At 37.7% G+C, this 17,047-nt stretch overlaps 4 protein-coding genes across 5 annotated transcripts; 2 read left to right on the plus strand and 2 right to left on the minus strand.

The window, feature by feature from the left end:
- The first annotated feature begins 473 nt into the window (after positions 1-473).
- On the plus strand, positions 474-2,145 carry LOC111794647 (plasmodesmata-located protein 6). 2 transcript variants are annotated; one of them, XR_015421304.1, is made up of 3 exons: positions 474-1,300; positions 1,416-1,541; positions 1,904-1,918. XR_015421304.1 is itself a non-coding variant. In XM_023676741.2 (3 exons), exons 1-3 carry the CDS (start codon positions 523-525, stop codon positions 1,912-1,914), a joined length of 903 nt encoding a protein of 300 aa, XP_023532509.2. In that variant the 5' UTR covers positions 475-522; the 3' UTR covers positions 1,915-2,145. The 2 variants fall into 2 exon arrangements, 1 of the variants encoding a protein (XP_023532509.2); XM_023676741.2 differs by having other exon boundaries at positions 475-1,288; positions 1,904-2,145.
- Positions 2,146-4,770: 2,625 nt separating this feature from the next.
- On the plus strand, positions 4,771-7,794 carry LOC111794658 (plant UBX domain-containing protein 2). Its single transcript, XM_023676760.2, has 3 exons — positions 4,771-5,843; positions 6,040-6,318; positions 7,291-7,794. Exons 1-3 carry the CDS (start codon positions 4,989-4,991, stop codon positions 7,555-7,557), a joined length of 1,401 nt encoding a protein of 466 aa, XP_023532528.1. The 5' UTR covers positions 4,771-4,988; the 3' UTR covers positions 7,558-7,794.
- A 1,734-nt stretch (positions 7,795-9,528) lies between these two features.
- Positions 9,529-11,546, minus strand: LOC111794668 (uncharacterized). The gene is made up of 2 exons (XM_087122257.1): positions 11,216-11,546; positions 9,529-9,952 (listed from the first exon to the last, which is right to left on the minus strand). Exons 1-2 carry the CDS (start codon positions 11,447-11,449, stop codon positions 9,779-9,781), a joined length of 408 nt encoding a protein of 135 aa, XP_086978383.1. The 5' UTR covers positions 11,450-11,546; the 3' UTR covers positions 9,529-9,778.
- Positions 11,547-11,956: 410 nt separating this feature from the next.
- Positions 11,957-15,419, minus strand: GH9B1 (glycosyl hydrolase 9B1). The gene is made up of 7 exons (XM_087122246.1): positions 15,140-15,419; positions 14,654-15,061; positions 14,437-14,529; positions 14,184-14,345; positions 13,291-13,402; positions 13,052-13,215; positions 11,957-12,501 (listed from the first exon to the last, which is right to left on the minus strand). The coding sequence occupies exons 1-7, from the start codon at positions 15,350-15,352 to the stop codon at positions 12,178-12,180; spliced, it is 1,476 nt and encodes a 491-aa protein (XP_086978372.1). The 5' UTR covers positions 15,353-15,419; the 3' UTR covers positions 11,957-12,177.
- Between the last annotated feature and the right edge of the window lie 1,628 nt (positions 15,420-17,047).

Here is a 17,047-nt window from a genome sequence, read left to right on the forward strand (position 1 = left end):
TAAATTTTTCTAAAATTTAAAGAATAACCTCATCATTAGTACGGTGTTAAAAAGAACTTTCAAAAGTAACATTAAAAGAAGAGACACTCCATAAGATATCGATAGACCATTTTCATTCATATATTGACGAAACTTTTTTCTTTAAGAGTTAATAGGGTTAAAATTTCATATGTATTTTAGACTTGGAGAAGTTGAAAGCTATTTATAAATTTTTTTTTTAATATTTTAAAAACATTTTTTAAAAAGTTAAATATCAAATATTTTCAAAAGTTAAATGGTATTTTTGCAAGCAAAATATCTGTTTAGATTATTTTTGAAAATTTGGGAATATTAGTGAGAGTAGAAACATATTTTTGTAGAAATATATATTTATTAATTTTAACAAAATTTTCTTATGCTGACGTGGACAGTCATTTCCTAATCTAAACTTGGTCTTCTCCTTTGTATTATAAATTTGTAAAGTTGAGAAGAAACTAATCTCATCTCCGTCTCATTGTCTGCAAAATCCTTCTCTGTTTCAACATGCCATCACCACTTCCTTTCTCTTCCTTTCTCATATTTTTCTTCGGAGCTTCCCTAATTTTCACACCTCCATCATCATCTTCTTCTTCTTCTTCTTCTTCTTCTTCCTTCGACACCTTCCTCTTCGGCGGCTGCACCCTTCAAAAATACACTCCCAATTCCCCTTACCCTTCCAATCTCAACCTCCTCCTCTCCCGCCTCGTCACCACCTCCGCCACCATCCCTTACAACAACGTCACCGTCTTGGGCTCTTCCCCACAGGACACCATCTACGGCCTCTACCAATGTCGTGGCGACCTCCCCCCCAACGACTGCTACCAGTGCGTCACTCGAGCTGTCACCCGCCTCGGGTCCATGTGCACCGACGCATACGGCGCTGCGCTGCAGTTGGACGGCTGTTTCGTCAAGTACGACAACAAACGCTTCTTTGGAGTGGAGGACAAGACGGTTGTGGTGAAGAAATGTGGGCCGTCGATTGGGTCTGACTTCGACGCGTTGACTGGCCTTGATCCTGCTCTCGCGCAGTTGGTTACCAGTGGTGGGACCTACAGAGCTAGTGGGGCCGGCGATGTACGGAGTGTGGCGCAATGCGTTGGTGATTTGAGCGTGGGAGGGTGTCAGGATTGCATATCTGAAGCCATCCGACGGCTTAAATCAGCTTGTGGACCTTCCACTTGGGGAGATTTATTTTTGGCCAAATGCTACGCGCGTTTTACTAGAGGTGCAACTCACGCGGAGGGAAATGGATACGATGCAAATGGAAATGGTAGGTACTAAAGTAAGTCTTTTTTTATTATTATTTTTAGTTATATAATTTTACAATTTCGGACTCTTTATAATTTTAAAAAATAGTATTGAAATAATTATTGACGAGTTGGGTAATATTTTGACAGATGATTCAAAGGATAATAACAGTAAGACCAACAAGACAATAGCGATCATTATTGGACTCATTGCCGGTATTGCCTTGCTCATCTTATTTATCACTTGGCTCAACAAAAGATATGAAAAAGGCCACGGTAACCCATTTTACCCTTTTTTTTCTTTTGAAATAAAGTCGAGGCTAAATTATACAAAATGTCATTATTGGTCATGGTTTTGATTTTAATTTTCAATTTTTAAAATCAATTAAATTTAATTTAAATATCCATAATCTCTCACCTATGTACTTCATTAAACTTTTGTTTTCAATATTTAAAATAATTTTAAATTTACCACCAATTTTTAATTAAAAAAAAAAGCTCAATTTTACTCTAAATTAAATATTTTGATGCAAAAATATTGGGGAGAATCAAAAGTTTAGAAAAATTATTGTTATAACTTGGCAATTATTTTATTTCCTTAAAAATTAAAATAAATTCCCATCTTGGATTATTTGCAGGTTGTAGATAAGTTGTGGTTGTCGGGTCAATTCTGTAATTTCACACCTACCCACCTCCATTTGGGTATGCCCTCTCTCTCCCTTTGATTTTTCATCATTTCAAAGAATAAAAATAAATTTGTGCAAGAACAAGGAAGCTGCGCTGAGGAACCTTGAGAGAAGCAAACAAAAACTATATAATTTTTTTTTTCTTTTAGAAAAAAAAAAAGTGTATTTTATGAGTTTTTTTTTTTTTTTTTTTTTTTTTTTTTTTTTTCTTCGAATGAAAAGCATTTCTCTTTTAGAAATTGGTGTATTTCTTTAGAGGGAAAAACACTATATTGCTTAATATCGAATTTGATTAAGAGCATTTAAGAAGTTTACTACGAGACTAAATCAATTCACCATTTGTTTTAAATAATTTATAATTTTTATTTATACAACGACTTAATTAATTAAAAAGGGCCAAGTCCAAGTGGTCGAATTTTCATTTAAAAAATAAATGGAAGTTGAATGAGTCCCTATCACATCTACCAACCTATGAATTGGCCAAGCTGTCTTAAGTGGGGTATTCAAAAAGATTTCTATTCTATTCATTTACCCAATTTAATTTTCTCACCAATTAATCACTCTAAACCTCAACTAAAAAATAATAATAAATAAATAAATAAATAAATAATTCCAAATGTCACCAATTAGGAAGGTTAAGAATGTTGGATAAGATTATAAATTAGAGATTCTAAAAGTGAGAAGCTTAGATTGGTCTCATCTAATTTTAAATTATTTACTTGTCACTGTGCGTATAAAATTGGTATGATAGAAACTCGTTATAAAATATTAAGATAAATTAGAACATTACATCATCTATTTATTAAAAAATAATAAATTGGAGTATCGATACCTCTCGACAATGATAAAAACAATGATAAAAAGGTGGTAGGGATGTAATTAGGTGAGAACCATACGAATTATTATCTCATCTCATCTCTCTCTCACATCTATTATTCATAACTTTAGGTTTTGATTTTTAAACCTTGGAAATGGCATCACTTTTTGGGTCTTTGTCCCAACCTTTGAAAACCATTTTGGAAGTTGATATATCAACGACTTTGTTTTTGTATGATTTTGAGTGTCACCTAAAATTCTCTCTTAATAATGTCAAGTCGTTTGAATATGATAAACAAGAGCGTCAATTCACTACTTAGTTCTTATTTCCAAGAATATATAAGGTAGCTCGATTTATGATAAATTGAGTTTTCGTCATGAGCGTTTCATGTATTGAAGAAGCGTAAAAATGGTCAAGATGGAACTGTAGCTTTGGAATTAGGTATGAATAAAGCTATTCGTTCCTAAGTTATAGCCTTTTCCTAGACTATACCCAAGATTGACTTTGGGTCACGTGGAGAAGACTTAAGTTTGTCGTAACCTTATTTGGGTTGTTAGTTGGTTTATCTTTATTGTTCTAAGACTCCTTATTTGTAAGTTATACTAGTCCATTTCGTCATCATTATTGTGAACCTTATCACACTGTAATGGCTTGCCTTTTGAGATCTCGAGCTGCGGACTGTTACTTACCGATGTAAAATATTTAAAAATATGCATTAATTTAAATCTTTTAAACGTGCATGCACATAAAGAAACTTTAAATTTAATACAACATCGTTCACAAACACATATCAAACTAACAAACCACAACAACGCAGACACCCAAAACAAGACATAGGTAATTCGTAAAATCTTGAAATACAAAAATTAAGGGTTCATAAGAGAAAGATATCAAACGGGTAAAAGACACCGATCCAGCCCAAACTCCATAACCTCTAATTCGTGTGCGCCTCTGCCTCGGCCGCTCTATCATCCCTCATTTGAAATTTTCAAAGTAGTAGAGCTGCGTATATAAAATATACCCAGTAAGCAGCTTGCTGGTAGTTCATAGTTCGTTATTAAGTTTTATTGATTTTAATTCATTCGTTTAGTGTTTTATTCTCATTTGGGGGTTTGTTCCCCCGTCTAGGCCTTTCCTACGTTACACTCTAGATTTACTCATTCGACTTTCTTGGTTCTTAGTTCTATCGGGACCTCCAGCCCTCGGGATATTCTTAAGTTCTATAGGTTTCCTGGTTAGTTGTTTCTTTTGGTCTCTTTCATTATCATATCCCTAAGTTCTCGATGCGTGACCTCGAAATCTGACTCGTACGGTTCATGCATTCTAAAATTAGACCAACTCAAGTGCACTACTTTAGACTCCCGCACTTGTGATAGGTTCACTAAAAGGAAATTAACTGGCAAACTTCCTAGAAATCTCCACATAGTACTATCAACAATAAAATAGGCGCATTCTATAGTTATTTGGACCCCTACAAATCGAGTCAGGTTTATGATTAAGGGTTAGTTGATGAACCCCTAACCTCCCCGTATAACTGCTAACTCACATACATGAACCATAACAATAGTCTATAGATTGACCAACTCTAAGGTACAACTGTGAACCCTGCCACTCGTGAGAGACTTAGTTTATAGTTAAGACCGTAAACAAATAGTTCGTGATGCTTGTAAATAACTCGAAATGAGATTATAAAGCTGGGCTGATGCACAAAAGCCCATGGATATAATTATTACAAAGTTGGGCCTGATGCAGAAAAGCCCAATGGGCTGGGCTGGGCTGGAATTGCACAATAACGGATTGAATTATTCATAAAACTTTTCAAATTTATGTTTTATTATTTTTAGTAGATTTAAATAAGATTTATAAATTTGAAGAGAATTTAATATACAAATTTAGTTTTAAAGAATATCAATAAAGTAAAGTTCCTCGATGATGCCAATAATTTAATTTTCCATTAAAATATGACCACCAACTCAAAAATAAATAAATAAATAAATAAAACCGCGTTGGAGGAGGAAGAAAAAACATCAACCGCCAATAACAGCCTTACTCTTTGTTCTCTCTGTAAGCTCAAATCTTTCGCCAATCAACAACGTTCTTGCTCAGTGGATGAGGAGAATTTTAAGCTATTTTGGTGTAAATTGCATTCTTCTGGTTGCTTAGACTCTTCCAAACTCGGCGATTGTTACGAGTTCTTTGTTTCTCATACGATTTCATATCATGGGTGATGTGAAGGACAAGGTTAAGGGCTTCATGAAACGCTTCAATAATCCCTTGTCCTCATCTTCTTCTACCAGTTTCAAGGGCCAGGGAAGAGTTTTAGGATCGTCTTCTTCCGGGTCGACCACTTCTTTGCCTACCCGCCCATTGCACAATCCCATTTCAAACCCGGATCTGGTCAAGCCCCCGGTTGCGAATTCAATTTCCGCGCCTCCAACCCGGCCACATCTCTCGATTAAATCGAGCCCAGAACGTTCCCCGGCTGATGGATTTGACCCATTTGACTCGTTTATAACATCTGGGAAAAAATCTGGAAATGGGTATTCGTTAAATGTGTTCGAATGTCCGATTTGTGGCCAAAATTACAGGTCGGAAGAAGAGGTTTCGGTGCACGTAGATAGCTGTGTCGATGATAATACAGCCAGGAGCCCAGCAGATCTGCTACTCACAAATGATGCAGAATCCCCGAGTGAATTGGAGGGTTGTCTTGGCACTTTCTTGTCAGGTAAGCCATCACAAGGTTCACTGAAAATTATTCTTACGCTTTTGAGGAACATAATACGGGAACCAGAGAATTCAAAGTTTAGGAAGATTCGTCTGAGTAATCCCAAAATTAAGGAGGCAATTGGCGAGGCTGTCGGGGGAGTGGAATTGTTGGAGTTTGTAGGTTTTAAATTGCAAGAACAAGATGGTGAAATGTGGGCTACCATGGAAGTTCCAACAGAGGAAGAAATTAACATACTAGGTAAGGTAATAGATTCCATTGATCAACCAAAGCTTGATGAACAGGAAAAGAAAGGCAGCAGCACTGCATCCACTGATCAACTAATTGAACCAAAGAAGGTAGACAGACAGGTATGGTTAACTGAGAAATTTATAGTTATCAATCCTATTTTCTTGGAACCTTAATTTTTGTTGTGTCTCCTGTCACCCTTTGTAGCTTTTCCAAGCCATTGCAAAATGAACCCTGTTTTTGGGTATCCATTATACTTAGTTTTTGTGGTTCATAGCTCTTCCTCGGCTGATGTTTTGGATGATTTATTACTTTCAGACTCGGGTATTCTTTGCAATCCCTGAAAACGTTGCAGCAAACATCGAGCTACCAGACTCATTTTACAAACTCTCTGTTGAAGAGGTTAAAAGAGAAGCTGTGATGAGGAAGCAAAAGATTGCTGAATCTCAGCTTTTGGTACCCAAATCATACAAGGAAAAGCAAGCCAAAGCTGCTCGGAGAAAGTACAATAGAACAGTGATCAGAATTCAGTTTCCTGATGGTGTGGTACTTCAAGGGGTTTTTTCTCCTTGGGAACTAACAAGTGCTCTATATGAGGTTAGCTCTATTCATTGAGTTAAACATTGAAGCTTAATTTAATGTGTGATATTCCTTCTCCCTCATTTGGGGTTCTTCAAATGACATCAAATGGTTTTGTGACTGCTCGTTTGTTAGTAGATATATATTTCCCAACGAATCTAGTGAAAAGGAGAAGTATTTGTGGCAACTTCTTTCTTCTTGTCTGCTACTATTGTTTTTGTGGCGGTCCATTTAGACATTGTATGCCCACCGCTAGCAGATATTGTCCTCTTTGAGCTTTCCCTTTCGGGCTTCCCTTCAAGGTTATTAAAACATGTCTTTTAGAGAAAGGTTTCTACACCCTTATAAAGAATGCTTCCTTCTCTTCCCAATGTGGGATCTCACAGTCCACCTCCCTTCGAGACCCGGCTTCCTTGCTGGTACTTGTTCCCTTCTCTGATCAATTTGGGACCCCCCAATCCACCTCCTTCGAGGCCTAGCATCCTTACTAGAACACTGCCTCGTGTCCACCCCCTTCGGGGATCAGCCTTCTTGCGGGCACATCGCCCGGTGTCTGGCTCTGATACCATTTATAATGGCGGAAGTCCACTGCTAGCAGATATTGTTCTCTTTAGACTTTCCTTTTCGGGCTTCTCCTTGAGGTTCTTAAAATCTTTTAGGGAAAAGTTTTCATACAAAGAATGTTTTGTTCTCCTTCCATTCAACGTGGGATCTCACATTATACTTGACTAAACATAGCAAGTGAAATAACGAGAACACGTGTTTGGTGGTGTGTAGAGTGGTCTTGATTATCAAAGGTGAAAATTTTGTTTTCTGATTCATCCTTTGAACTACAATCTCATTAGTAATCATTGATCTTTTCTATGCGTGTGCTTGTGTATGTAAGCATACTTGTCATTCCCGAACCATCTCTGCAATACACAATTTTCATATCTTTTCGCTCCATGGCTGTTGGAATGAAAACTGAATGAATGTCTGCTTCCTTTGCAGTTTGTGAGCACAGCACTGAAAGAACCGAGTTTGGAGTTCGAGTTGATACAACCTGTCGGTGTTAAACGACGTACAATCGCACATTTTCCAGCAGTAGGAGAGAAAGCTAAAACACTAGATGATCTGGAGTTGGTTCCCTCAGCTCTTGTCAAGTTTAGACCCATTGAAACAGATGCTGTTGTGTTCACTGGTTTGTGTAATGAACTCCTTGAGATCATTGAACCACTCGTTAGCGGTTCAGCGGTAGCTCCTCCTGCACAAGGTTAAGTCTACTTAAAACAATGCCTGAATGTACATGTTGATCGTGGGCTGCTGTGGTTGCTGTTTCATCAAGTGCCCATATACTCCCTTGTTGCTTTTCTTTGAAATCTTTTTTTCTTCTTAAAGCAATCGCATTCTTTCAGGTTTTAAGTGGACAAAGCATGAATATTATGTTGATGCCATAAAAACTTTCACAAATGTGAATGTGTTCTTAATACACAAGTAGTAACAAGCTTCTCTGAAGGCCACTTGATCAAATGGTGATAATAAAGTACATACAAAATTCGAACAATGAGGTTGTTAGGTAGATGACCATAGAAGTATATCACGAACAAATGTAAATCTACGAGGGTGGTAGGCCAAAGATGAACCACTACTCTATCACCTTAATCTAGCTCAAGAGCTAGAGTTCAACGAGTAAAATCAAACAAATATTAACTTTGGTTTAGGTCAACCAAGTAAGTGATTTTACTATTGGACTCACGAACTTAATTGGATGACTTGTATGCTGGATGAATGACAGCTACCCTATGGCTCTTGTGTCATTTTTTTTATGATGCTATGGTATGTTATGATTATGCTATGTTATGAAATTATGTACGATATAAATGTATATGAAGCATTAACCTCCATATGTTATGTCATGTACGTCATGTTAGCATGTTCACACTATGTCTATGAGACATTGATAAGTTATGTATGTTAATCATGAAAGATATGTCAAGTATACGTATGCATGTCTCGTTGGAATGTTATATTATGAAAAGAATGGAGTATGGTTTGCATCACAAGTATGTATCATGATTTGAAACTATGAAACCTCATGCATTTTGTATGTCACTTGCATCGGAATACTTTATTGTTATGATCAGTATGAATGTGTAGATCATGATATTATACATGCTCCTATCAATGTGACTTCTAGCAACGTGAGCGTGAGCTAGTCCATAATCAGACCTAGGGGTACGTACACGAGCCCGCTTAGTAGGTTCATGTGTGCGTAAGTGGGCCATGTGTATAGAAGTACTACACATCCAACCTTACCCATGTTGGAAAGTAGAAACTAAGAAAAAGTTTCATGAAAAAAGTCCCACCATGATTGTACACTTTTCAATCTTATTATAGTATTGTCACTCTTTGTGTTGTACTACTTTTCAATCTCATTAGTAAGAAAAACAAGATAATCACTTTATTTTACAATTCCAAGGTAAAATCGTTCATACTAAAAGACAAACTATTATTATAAGAGTTTTCGATAACTTCCGAAAACAAAATTTAAAACGACTAACAATACTGTTCTATAAATGAAAACACATAATATAGAAAACTTCTATAACTCATCATTTCATGGCCTCTACTACCGAAGTCGTCAACCATACATCGATTCCTTGTCTTTACCAAAAAAATTGCTAATGAAAAGGATGCGTATTTAAAAATACTCATTGAGTGACCTTAATATTGGAGTCAAGAAAGGCTTACACATACAACAAGTAATTTGACTCGAGGGACCTAAATTTCATATCTATTCCTTGAGCTTGACTTTCTTTTTTGGGTAAGGTTGCGTGCATAGTACTTCTCTACACACGGTCCACGCACATGCATATAGGCCTACTAGACAGTTTAGTTAACGTATCTCATAGGCCTAAGTATGGGGTAGTGCACACTGATGAAGAACAACAGAAGAGAAAGGAACATGAAGAATATAATACCGTGATGTAAGCATCCACACATAACATGCTAGAGAAGTAATCCATGATCATATAACATACAACATCCATTCACAGTTCAATGAGATGATACAAGACGCACATACATATTCATAGTATTTCACATGGTATATCATGGTCTCGCGAGGCATAAACAGGACCCTATCAACATATTAGTCATACTACTAATACTAAATAGAAGTGTAAACTTTCAATCTATGTAATGAAACTTTTAGTTGATAGACTAGGGAGGAAAAAAAAAAACTGAGAATTGTAGCAAAGCTTTTTATTTACTACCTTAAACCGAGAAGTTAACATAAACATAAAATCTTATAACATCAGAAATCCTAGATGTTGGACTGCACATTACAAAATTTCATAATAACTCACATCACCTGCACACTCTGTTTTTTAAAGAAGATAAAAGTCAATGATACAACCAAAAAGAGTAGTAGACTGAACCTGGTTGTTCTTGCTCATGACTTCAGCAGCTGTTCAATCCTCATTTAGAATTGAGGAACTCAATCTTTTAACGAGGTTGCACGCGACAGGGGCTCAACTGACGTTTTGAAGAGAAGGATGTGAACTTTATCTATTGAAAAATACAAGAAGCCACCCAGAGAATGTGTTACATAGGAGCCAAAGCTAGTTCCCACAATGCAATGCCAAGCAGGACCATAGGAGGAATCGAATTCCTGAAAACCCAGTAAAACCTTATTACCATCAAACTTTATCTTAATATTCTTAACTTTTTGGGGTATTAAGCTGCTTATTACTCACGGCTAAAACCATCAACAATTGCTTGATCCTACAAACATTTAAAGTTAGTCTTATTTCAATACTAATGAAAAAAATTGAAGTGAACCATAAAGCTACTTACATTCACTTTGTCAATATCTTTCGTGAAAGGCACATTTTTCCATACGTAAAAACTGGGAAGAGAGCTTTTGAATACAGGAACCTTAAGCACTTATGCTTTATTAATTTTCTTTTTTTATTGTTGAAATAACATACCTTTCATAAGTATTTATAGTGGAGATTGCATAACCGATCTCCTAATCCTCCTCCTCAAGTTCTTAAACTTTCTTCTAAGCAACTATTAACAAATCTTCTCAATGGATTTCCTAAACTTTAAAATCAATAAAAGTAAATAATTATCTTAAAATTGCTTTAAGTTAATAACTTATAGTTATTTTGCTAAGTCAACAGATTCTAACATTAGGAACTATGTGTTTAGAGACTGGGAAAGTAGATTTCAAATGTTAAATCATAGGGAGGCTAACACAAAACAAAAAAGTCCCAACTTGAACACTGAATGGACTTTGTCCCAAGCACAAGAATATTCTTCTTGATGGTTTCAGCCTAGTAAATAATTATAATGTTGTCATGAATATAGGCTCTGGCCAAGCCAAGCTATGATGGAATTAATGGTGGGCAGCAAATTCCCACTGGAATTGCCATGTGCACATGTTTTTTCATGGCATCCCGTCGTCCTCCCCATGCCCCCAACTTTCCCTATACGGAAGTGTAAGTCTAGAGAGGACCGTAGAGCAATAAAGGACATTTAATTTGCTACCTACAATTAGAATTAGGTAAAACCCATGCAGGGTACCAGAGCCAGTTAATTAAATTCAGACAGACCCCTTCAATTTCCGAGTACTTCCATGAATCACAACTGAAACAAGTGCAATGAAACAGAAAACCCATTAATTGTATGCCTAAAGTGAAGAGATCCCAGAAATCTCACATTCAAAATCCCATAAACAAATTTAGTTCATACCAAAAAAAAAAAAAAAAAAAAAAGGCATTTCATCAAACACCTTCCAGGCACTACTCAAAACAGTCCAATAACCACCCCTGAAAAAACTCTCTAACCCAAAGTTCGAAAAGAAAACTGGATAACGAAGCTGCAGCTGTCAGGAAATCGCAACCATGAAAACGCATTTTTTTTGGGTTACCTTTTTAAGGGCGAGAGCGAGGCGTTTGGTATCGAGCTTGGCAGGCATGGAATCGAGGAGTTGACGAGCAGAGGTAAAAGCGCGATTCTGCAAGGGAAATGACATATCGGAGGCTCTGACGCGAACATTAAGAGGAGGATGGGGCTGGTCTTGCTGCTCCACCGCCTTCTTCTTCAAAATAAGGCCATTTAGAAACTTAGTACGCCGCTCAAGCTCCATTTCGACTCCCTCCATCACCCACCAACACTACAACCTCATCAAATTGGGGAGAAAGACCTTCTTCTTCTTCTTCTTTCAGACACTGAGAAGCAGAATAACTAATACGCAATGGCCATAAAGTGGACAAAATGTGTGGCAGAAGGAGGAAGAAGACAAAGGGAAAGGGAAAGAAAAAGAGAGTATTTTATTATATTCTGTCATTGGTCAAACACCAACTCCAATCAAATTTCCACTTTTTATATTGCTCCTTTGTGCTTTTTTGATACCCACCAAAACCCACCTTTTGTTTTCCTTTTTTTTTTTTTTTTTTTTTTTTATCCTTATCCTTTAATTATTTTATTCCCTTTATAAAAAGTTTTTATTTCTTTCCAACTTACAATTTTTTTAAGCTTTATTATGTCATACTTTAGTCTATTTAATTTAAAATTTGTAATGAATTAGTTTGGAATTTGATAAATTACATGAAAATTAAATAAAATGAAACCCATTTCATTAAAAATAATAATAATAAGTGAACGAGAATGAAGTAAATTAAAAACAATATTATAATTTTGTAATAACATAGCAAAAGAAATATTATAATAATGAGAGCGTTCATTTTTAATCGCGGAATTGATAGAACATATGGAATAATCTTAGGAAAATAACAAACGGCAGGGTGACCTTCGCGCACCACTACACTACTAATACAATAATAATATCTCTCCTACACCGTACACACACGTCACGTTTCTCCGTTTCCATCAATGATGGGCCGAAAAGTGAGCCAGCAGGCCCACCAACGGTGCATTGATGTACGTAGTGGGCTCCGACTCTTGAAAAAACGGCCTCGAATCTGGAAACGCATCCGTCACGTTGGGCCCACCCACCACCGCTCCCACCAACACATTCGGGTTCGGGTTCGGACTCAGGAAGTACCTCGAACCCGCCTTGCATCCGATTCGACCAGGATGCGCCCGAACCGACGGTAAGGAACTGGCCCGGTGATGGACCCTGAGAGGGTAGCGCGCACCGTATCCAACCATGTATGACATCCGTAGTGGATTATCGCCTAGAATATAGTCCACCTGGTGGGACCCAAACAAAAAACGAAACCCGATATAAATCAGAAATCGGAAAAAGGTAACTTTTATGTTCCCGATTGGTCAGAAGTACTGGGGGGGAGTAACGTGTGATTGATGATTAAACTTGTCGGGTCCACGAAATCATAGCCGTTAAATTTATTAACATCCAACGTATTAAAAAAAAAAAAATACACTGTTTTGGGTATTAGCACTCACAGACAAATAAACAAACATAGCTAAACCACAGACCAGACAAACTCTAGCCGTTGGTTCTTTTTTAATTTGTTTATTAGACACCCTAGATTTCGGTGGGCCCCACCAGCTTTTTTATATTATAGAAAAATAAAAAATAAAAAATTAATTAATAAAGAAATAGATGGATTAGAAAAGTAATTATGTGACCCCATAACGACATGTCGGTAGGAGGGATATAATGGGTGTGGTGGGGCATATAGTGTTTTTATATAGTTCCATACATTGTATTTAAAGAAAGGAAGAATTATTTTTTTTATTAAAATAAGATAAAATAAAATGAAGTATGAGGTTAGGTTACCTGACGTTTGGCGAGTTGGCGGAGCATAGCGGGGGATGCTAAAGAAGCGCCACATGCTACATTACGATTGGCGTGGCTAAGGTAATTGGAATAAGCCAGAAGTAGAAAAGACAGGGAGGTAACATGCTGCATGTTACTTCCTCCAGCCTTGAATATCAACCCACCTATATATTCAATTCAATTCATTTCAATCCTAAATTATAATTCTATAATAATAAATAAATAAATAATTTTAATACCAGGAGAATATTGAACTTGAGGATGAGAAATTCCAGGCAAAATTGAGCAAATGAACTCATCTGCATTTTGCCTGAAAGATGAGAAGTATTCTGCTTTGCCCATCAACACCTCCTGCCATTTTTTTTTAAATAAAAAAGATTAAGATTTGGTTTAGTAATTAATAGTTATATATTTGTAATTTAGAAGGAATATAAATTATTTGGATTTGAAAAGAAGAAAGTCGCAATCAAAGTGAAGAAGAAAGTGAGTAAAGCACATGTGAAGGAACTATAAGTTCACAGACTTTAAGCACATGAATCCACCAGTAACCCACTCATCCGGGTGGGGGGCCCATCCCAGTTGAAAGAGAGATCACAAAATTGCCCATTCCTATTCACTTCATCATCGGGATATTCATCACTTTTTATTTCAATGGGGATGGATGGATGGATGATGATGATGGGGGCAGAGGATAAAATGCTTCTTCACCATTTCAATCCCATAAATTCCATGCCCTTATCATTATCCTCGAAAAAACACCTTATCCAATAATTGTAAACATACAATTATTAGTATTATTCCTTATTTAATTATTTAGTACTTGGAATAATTCCTTCTTTTATTTCCCTCACTGCCAACTAACATTCCTTTTCATCACATCACATGCATCCCTTTGCTCATCCCATGTTCTAACCATGGGCGGCAGCAGCAAGATGGGAAGACCATCAAACCCCTGAAAGCCACGTGGCGATTGAGATCACCCACGTCACCATTGAAAAAAAAAAACCCGAACCAAACCGGAAACAGGAAACACGGTAATAATATTCGATATCGAGTTACGCAACGGTCAGGAATATATATATATATATATATTTTAAAAAATATTTGGGAGGGGTAAAAGAGTAAAAGAGACCTTGGAAATGAGGACGTTAATTCCCGCGTGCTTGTTATCCCAACCAAACTCGTTGATGGTATCCCCAGCTCTGAGCACCACCTCGTTCTTGAAAATGTATTCTCTGTACACGCGCCTTCTTGACGCCTTGTGCAACCACGCTGCTCCCCAAAGCAACTCGTCCTGATCCAACGCCCCACATTCAAATCATCTCTAACTCCCTAAACCAAATCACACGCTCCACATTTAATCTTAAACTAAATAAATACATTACCTGATAACCGTTCACGTCGCAGTAAAACGGACACACCGCCCTTCTCAAGCTCCCGCTGTACGCTCCTCTGTGTCTGTCAGCAAACTCGAACACCTAAAGTAGTAAAACAAAAAACACGGTTAATACCCATTTACTGCGGACGGTAACTTTTTTTATTATTTATTTTTAAAATAGTAGGAGGGGATGGGGACTGGGATCGGGTGTGAAAGCGACATACCGAAACGGCTCGATTCAGCAGCAATCTGGAATAAGAAGGATCACGTGATCTGAAGACAATGGAAGCAGCGGCCAAGGCAGCGGCAGTTTCGCCTGCCACGTCAGACCCAGGGTGGGCTCCATCGATTTTATAAACAGTACGAAGCGTATCCATGTCCTCGGGTCTCTCCCAGCAGTTGTGATCGGAGTAAGGATCGCCCACTTGTACAAACACCACGCCGGGAACCGCCGTCGCTTTTAGTAAATAGTCGGTCGCCCATTTCACGGCCTTAAGTGCATTCCCCAGCTCCGATCCCATGTTCCGTCCGAAGTCGATAATGCTCCACGACAGCAACGTCGTCGTGAACGCCATCGGAAACCCAAACTTTATGTTGTCTCCGGCGTCGTAGTACCCGCCGCTCAAATCTCTCTGCAACCAAAAAAAGAGGAAAAATAAATAAATAAATCACATTGCCAGTGTGTACGAGGAAAGAACAGGAATGCGTACTCCGACTGTGGAGCCGTCATGGACGGCGGAGTCGCGACGCCATTTGAGGCGTTGGTCCGGAGGGAGTCTGCCGGAGCGCTGGCCTTCGAAGAAGAGGATGCATTTTCGGAGGGCATCGTGGTAATCGTGTTGGGCTGTTGCCGGAGGAGAAAAGAGAAGGAGGAGGAGAATAGCGGCAGCGGCCGGAAACAATGGAGGAATGGAGGTGGACATGGTGTGAGGTATGTGTATATTAGTGAATGATGAGGAGTGGCTTAGCGCACATGCAGAGGACACAAGGTTTGTGCTTCATTTTATATCGGAAAAAAAGGCGTCATTGGATTCCAGAGGGTTCGCCAAAGGGATGAGGCCACGTGGATTGGTGTGATAGGATGATGTTCGGGTCCCAATGCAAGACATTCTTGACCGGGTTTTGACCTCCATTCGGGTCGGGCTTGCTTATTTATTTATTTATTTATCCAAATGGTAACCAATCAGGCTCTCCCCCTTTGCATTGAAACTTATAAAAATTAACCAAATTTTATGTTTAATTAAAAAAATATATTGATAATAATAAAAAAATTAAAATAGTTAATCAACATTAGTAATAGTTATACCTTCTAAACTCATGAATGTGTCTGAAATTATCATGAGTAACCCCAATTACCGACAAAGTTTCAATAATAGGGGTTAATTTGTTTTATTTAACGGATACATTTTGGAGTAAATATTGGGATTAAAATTAAAAGTGAGGGAATACCATTATTAGAACAAGTTGGATTTTGGAATTTAAGTAATTATTTTAATAATTGATATTTTCAAGAAAAAAAAAAAAAGAGGATAAGCGGGGTGCGGTGAGGTGGGATAATGTGAATGGGTAGAGAGGTGCTGTAATGTAAGTAGGCACGGGCGAAGGGGAAAAAGGTCAAATTGACAGGTCGCCGGTGCACCGACGAATTGATGGAGGACACGTGGAAAATAGTGGCAGCCCATAAAGCCGAACTCCAAAAGGCAAAACTTTGCAAAACTAAGGCAGGAAAATAGAGTTTCCAAAAATTAAATGAAATTAAATTAATTTGAAAAAGAAAATTCCTTTTTTCTTTTTCTTTTTTTGGAGACTGTAAAAGGGAAAGCAAAATGGGTATTAGGGTTTGGATTTTGTGATGATTTTTAACGGAAATCTTGCCCTTGTTTTTTTAGTAATGTAATCATTAATCTTTTTGTATTGTAGTTTAATATAGTAATTAATTTCTATTGAGATAATTCATCCCTTCTTATATTTGAGCAGAGCTGTGAGTTTGCTTAGATTTAATAGATTTATGATCGTTACCTACGGATAAAACGATTTAAAAATATGTAAAAATTAAAATTTTTTAAACACATTTTAATAAAATCCAAGAGTTCGGTTGGACTGGACTAGCCGGTCCAGCCAAGCGGACCGGTGGTCAGTCACCCAGATTAAAGCCCCCAAGTTGGGACTCTTACTCTTTCCCTCTTTATCGTCCGCACGTTTCCCCGTGCATTTTGGCAGCGTTGTTTTCTTATTTTCCGAAACCGCCCATCTGTCATCTCCCCTGTTCAGTCCAACACCACCGCCTCATGCCAAAGACCGACAAGCCGAGCCACCGACTGGCGTCATTGCTCCCATCTGCCCATTCCGCGACCTGTGGTAGGTGACGATTGCCATTGTCGCCCAGCCCTAACAGTCCACCGCACAGTTGCCGCAAACACTGAAGAGTCATCCACCACCATCCTCCTTCGCCGACATTGCTGTACAGACCGCGCCACACATCGCTCTATCTGTCTTTAAAATGAAATACGTTTCAATTAATCCTAATATGTAATGTTACAACTTGATTGAACTCTCTTCCTTCAATAAATTGAACACCAACTCTAATTAGTTTCTATTTCTTAAAGTCAATTGTTCAA

The sequence above is a fragment of the Cucurbita pepo genome, chromosome 1, assembly GCF_057944985.1.
Source record: "Cucurbita pepo subsp. pepo isolate OVF chromosome 1, ASM5794498v1, whole genome shotgun sequence".
Taxonomy (NCBI): domain Eukaryota; kingdom Viridiplantae; phylum Streptophyta; class Magnoliopsida; order Cucurbitales; family Cucurbitaceae; genus Cucurbita; species Cucurbita pepo.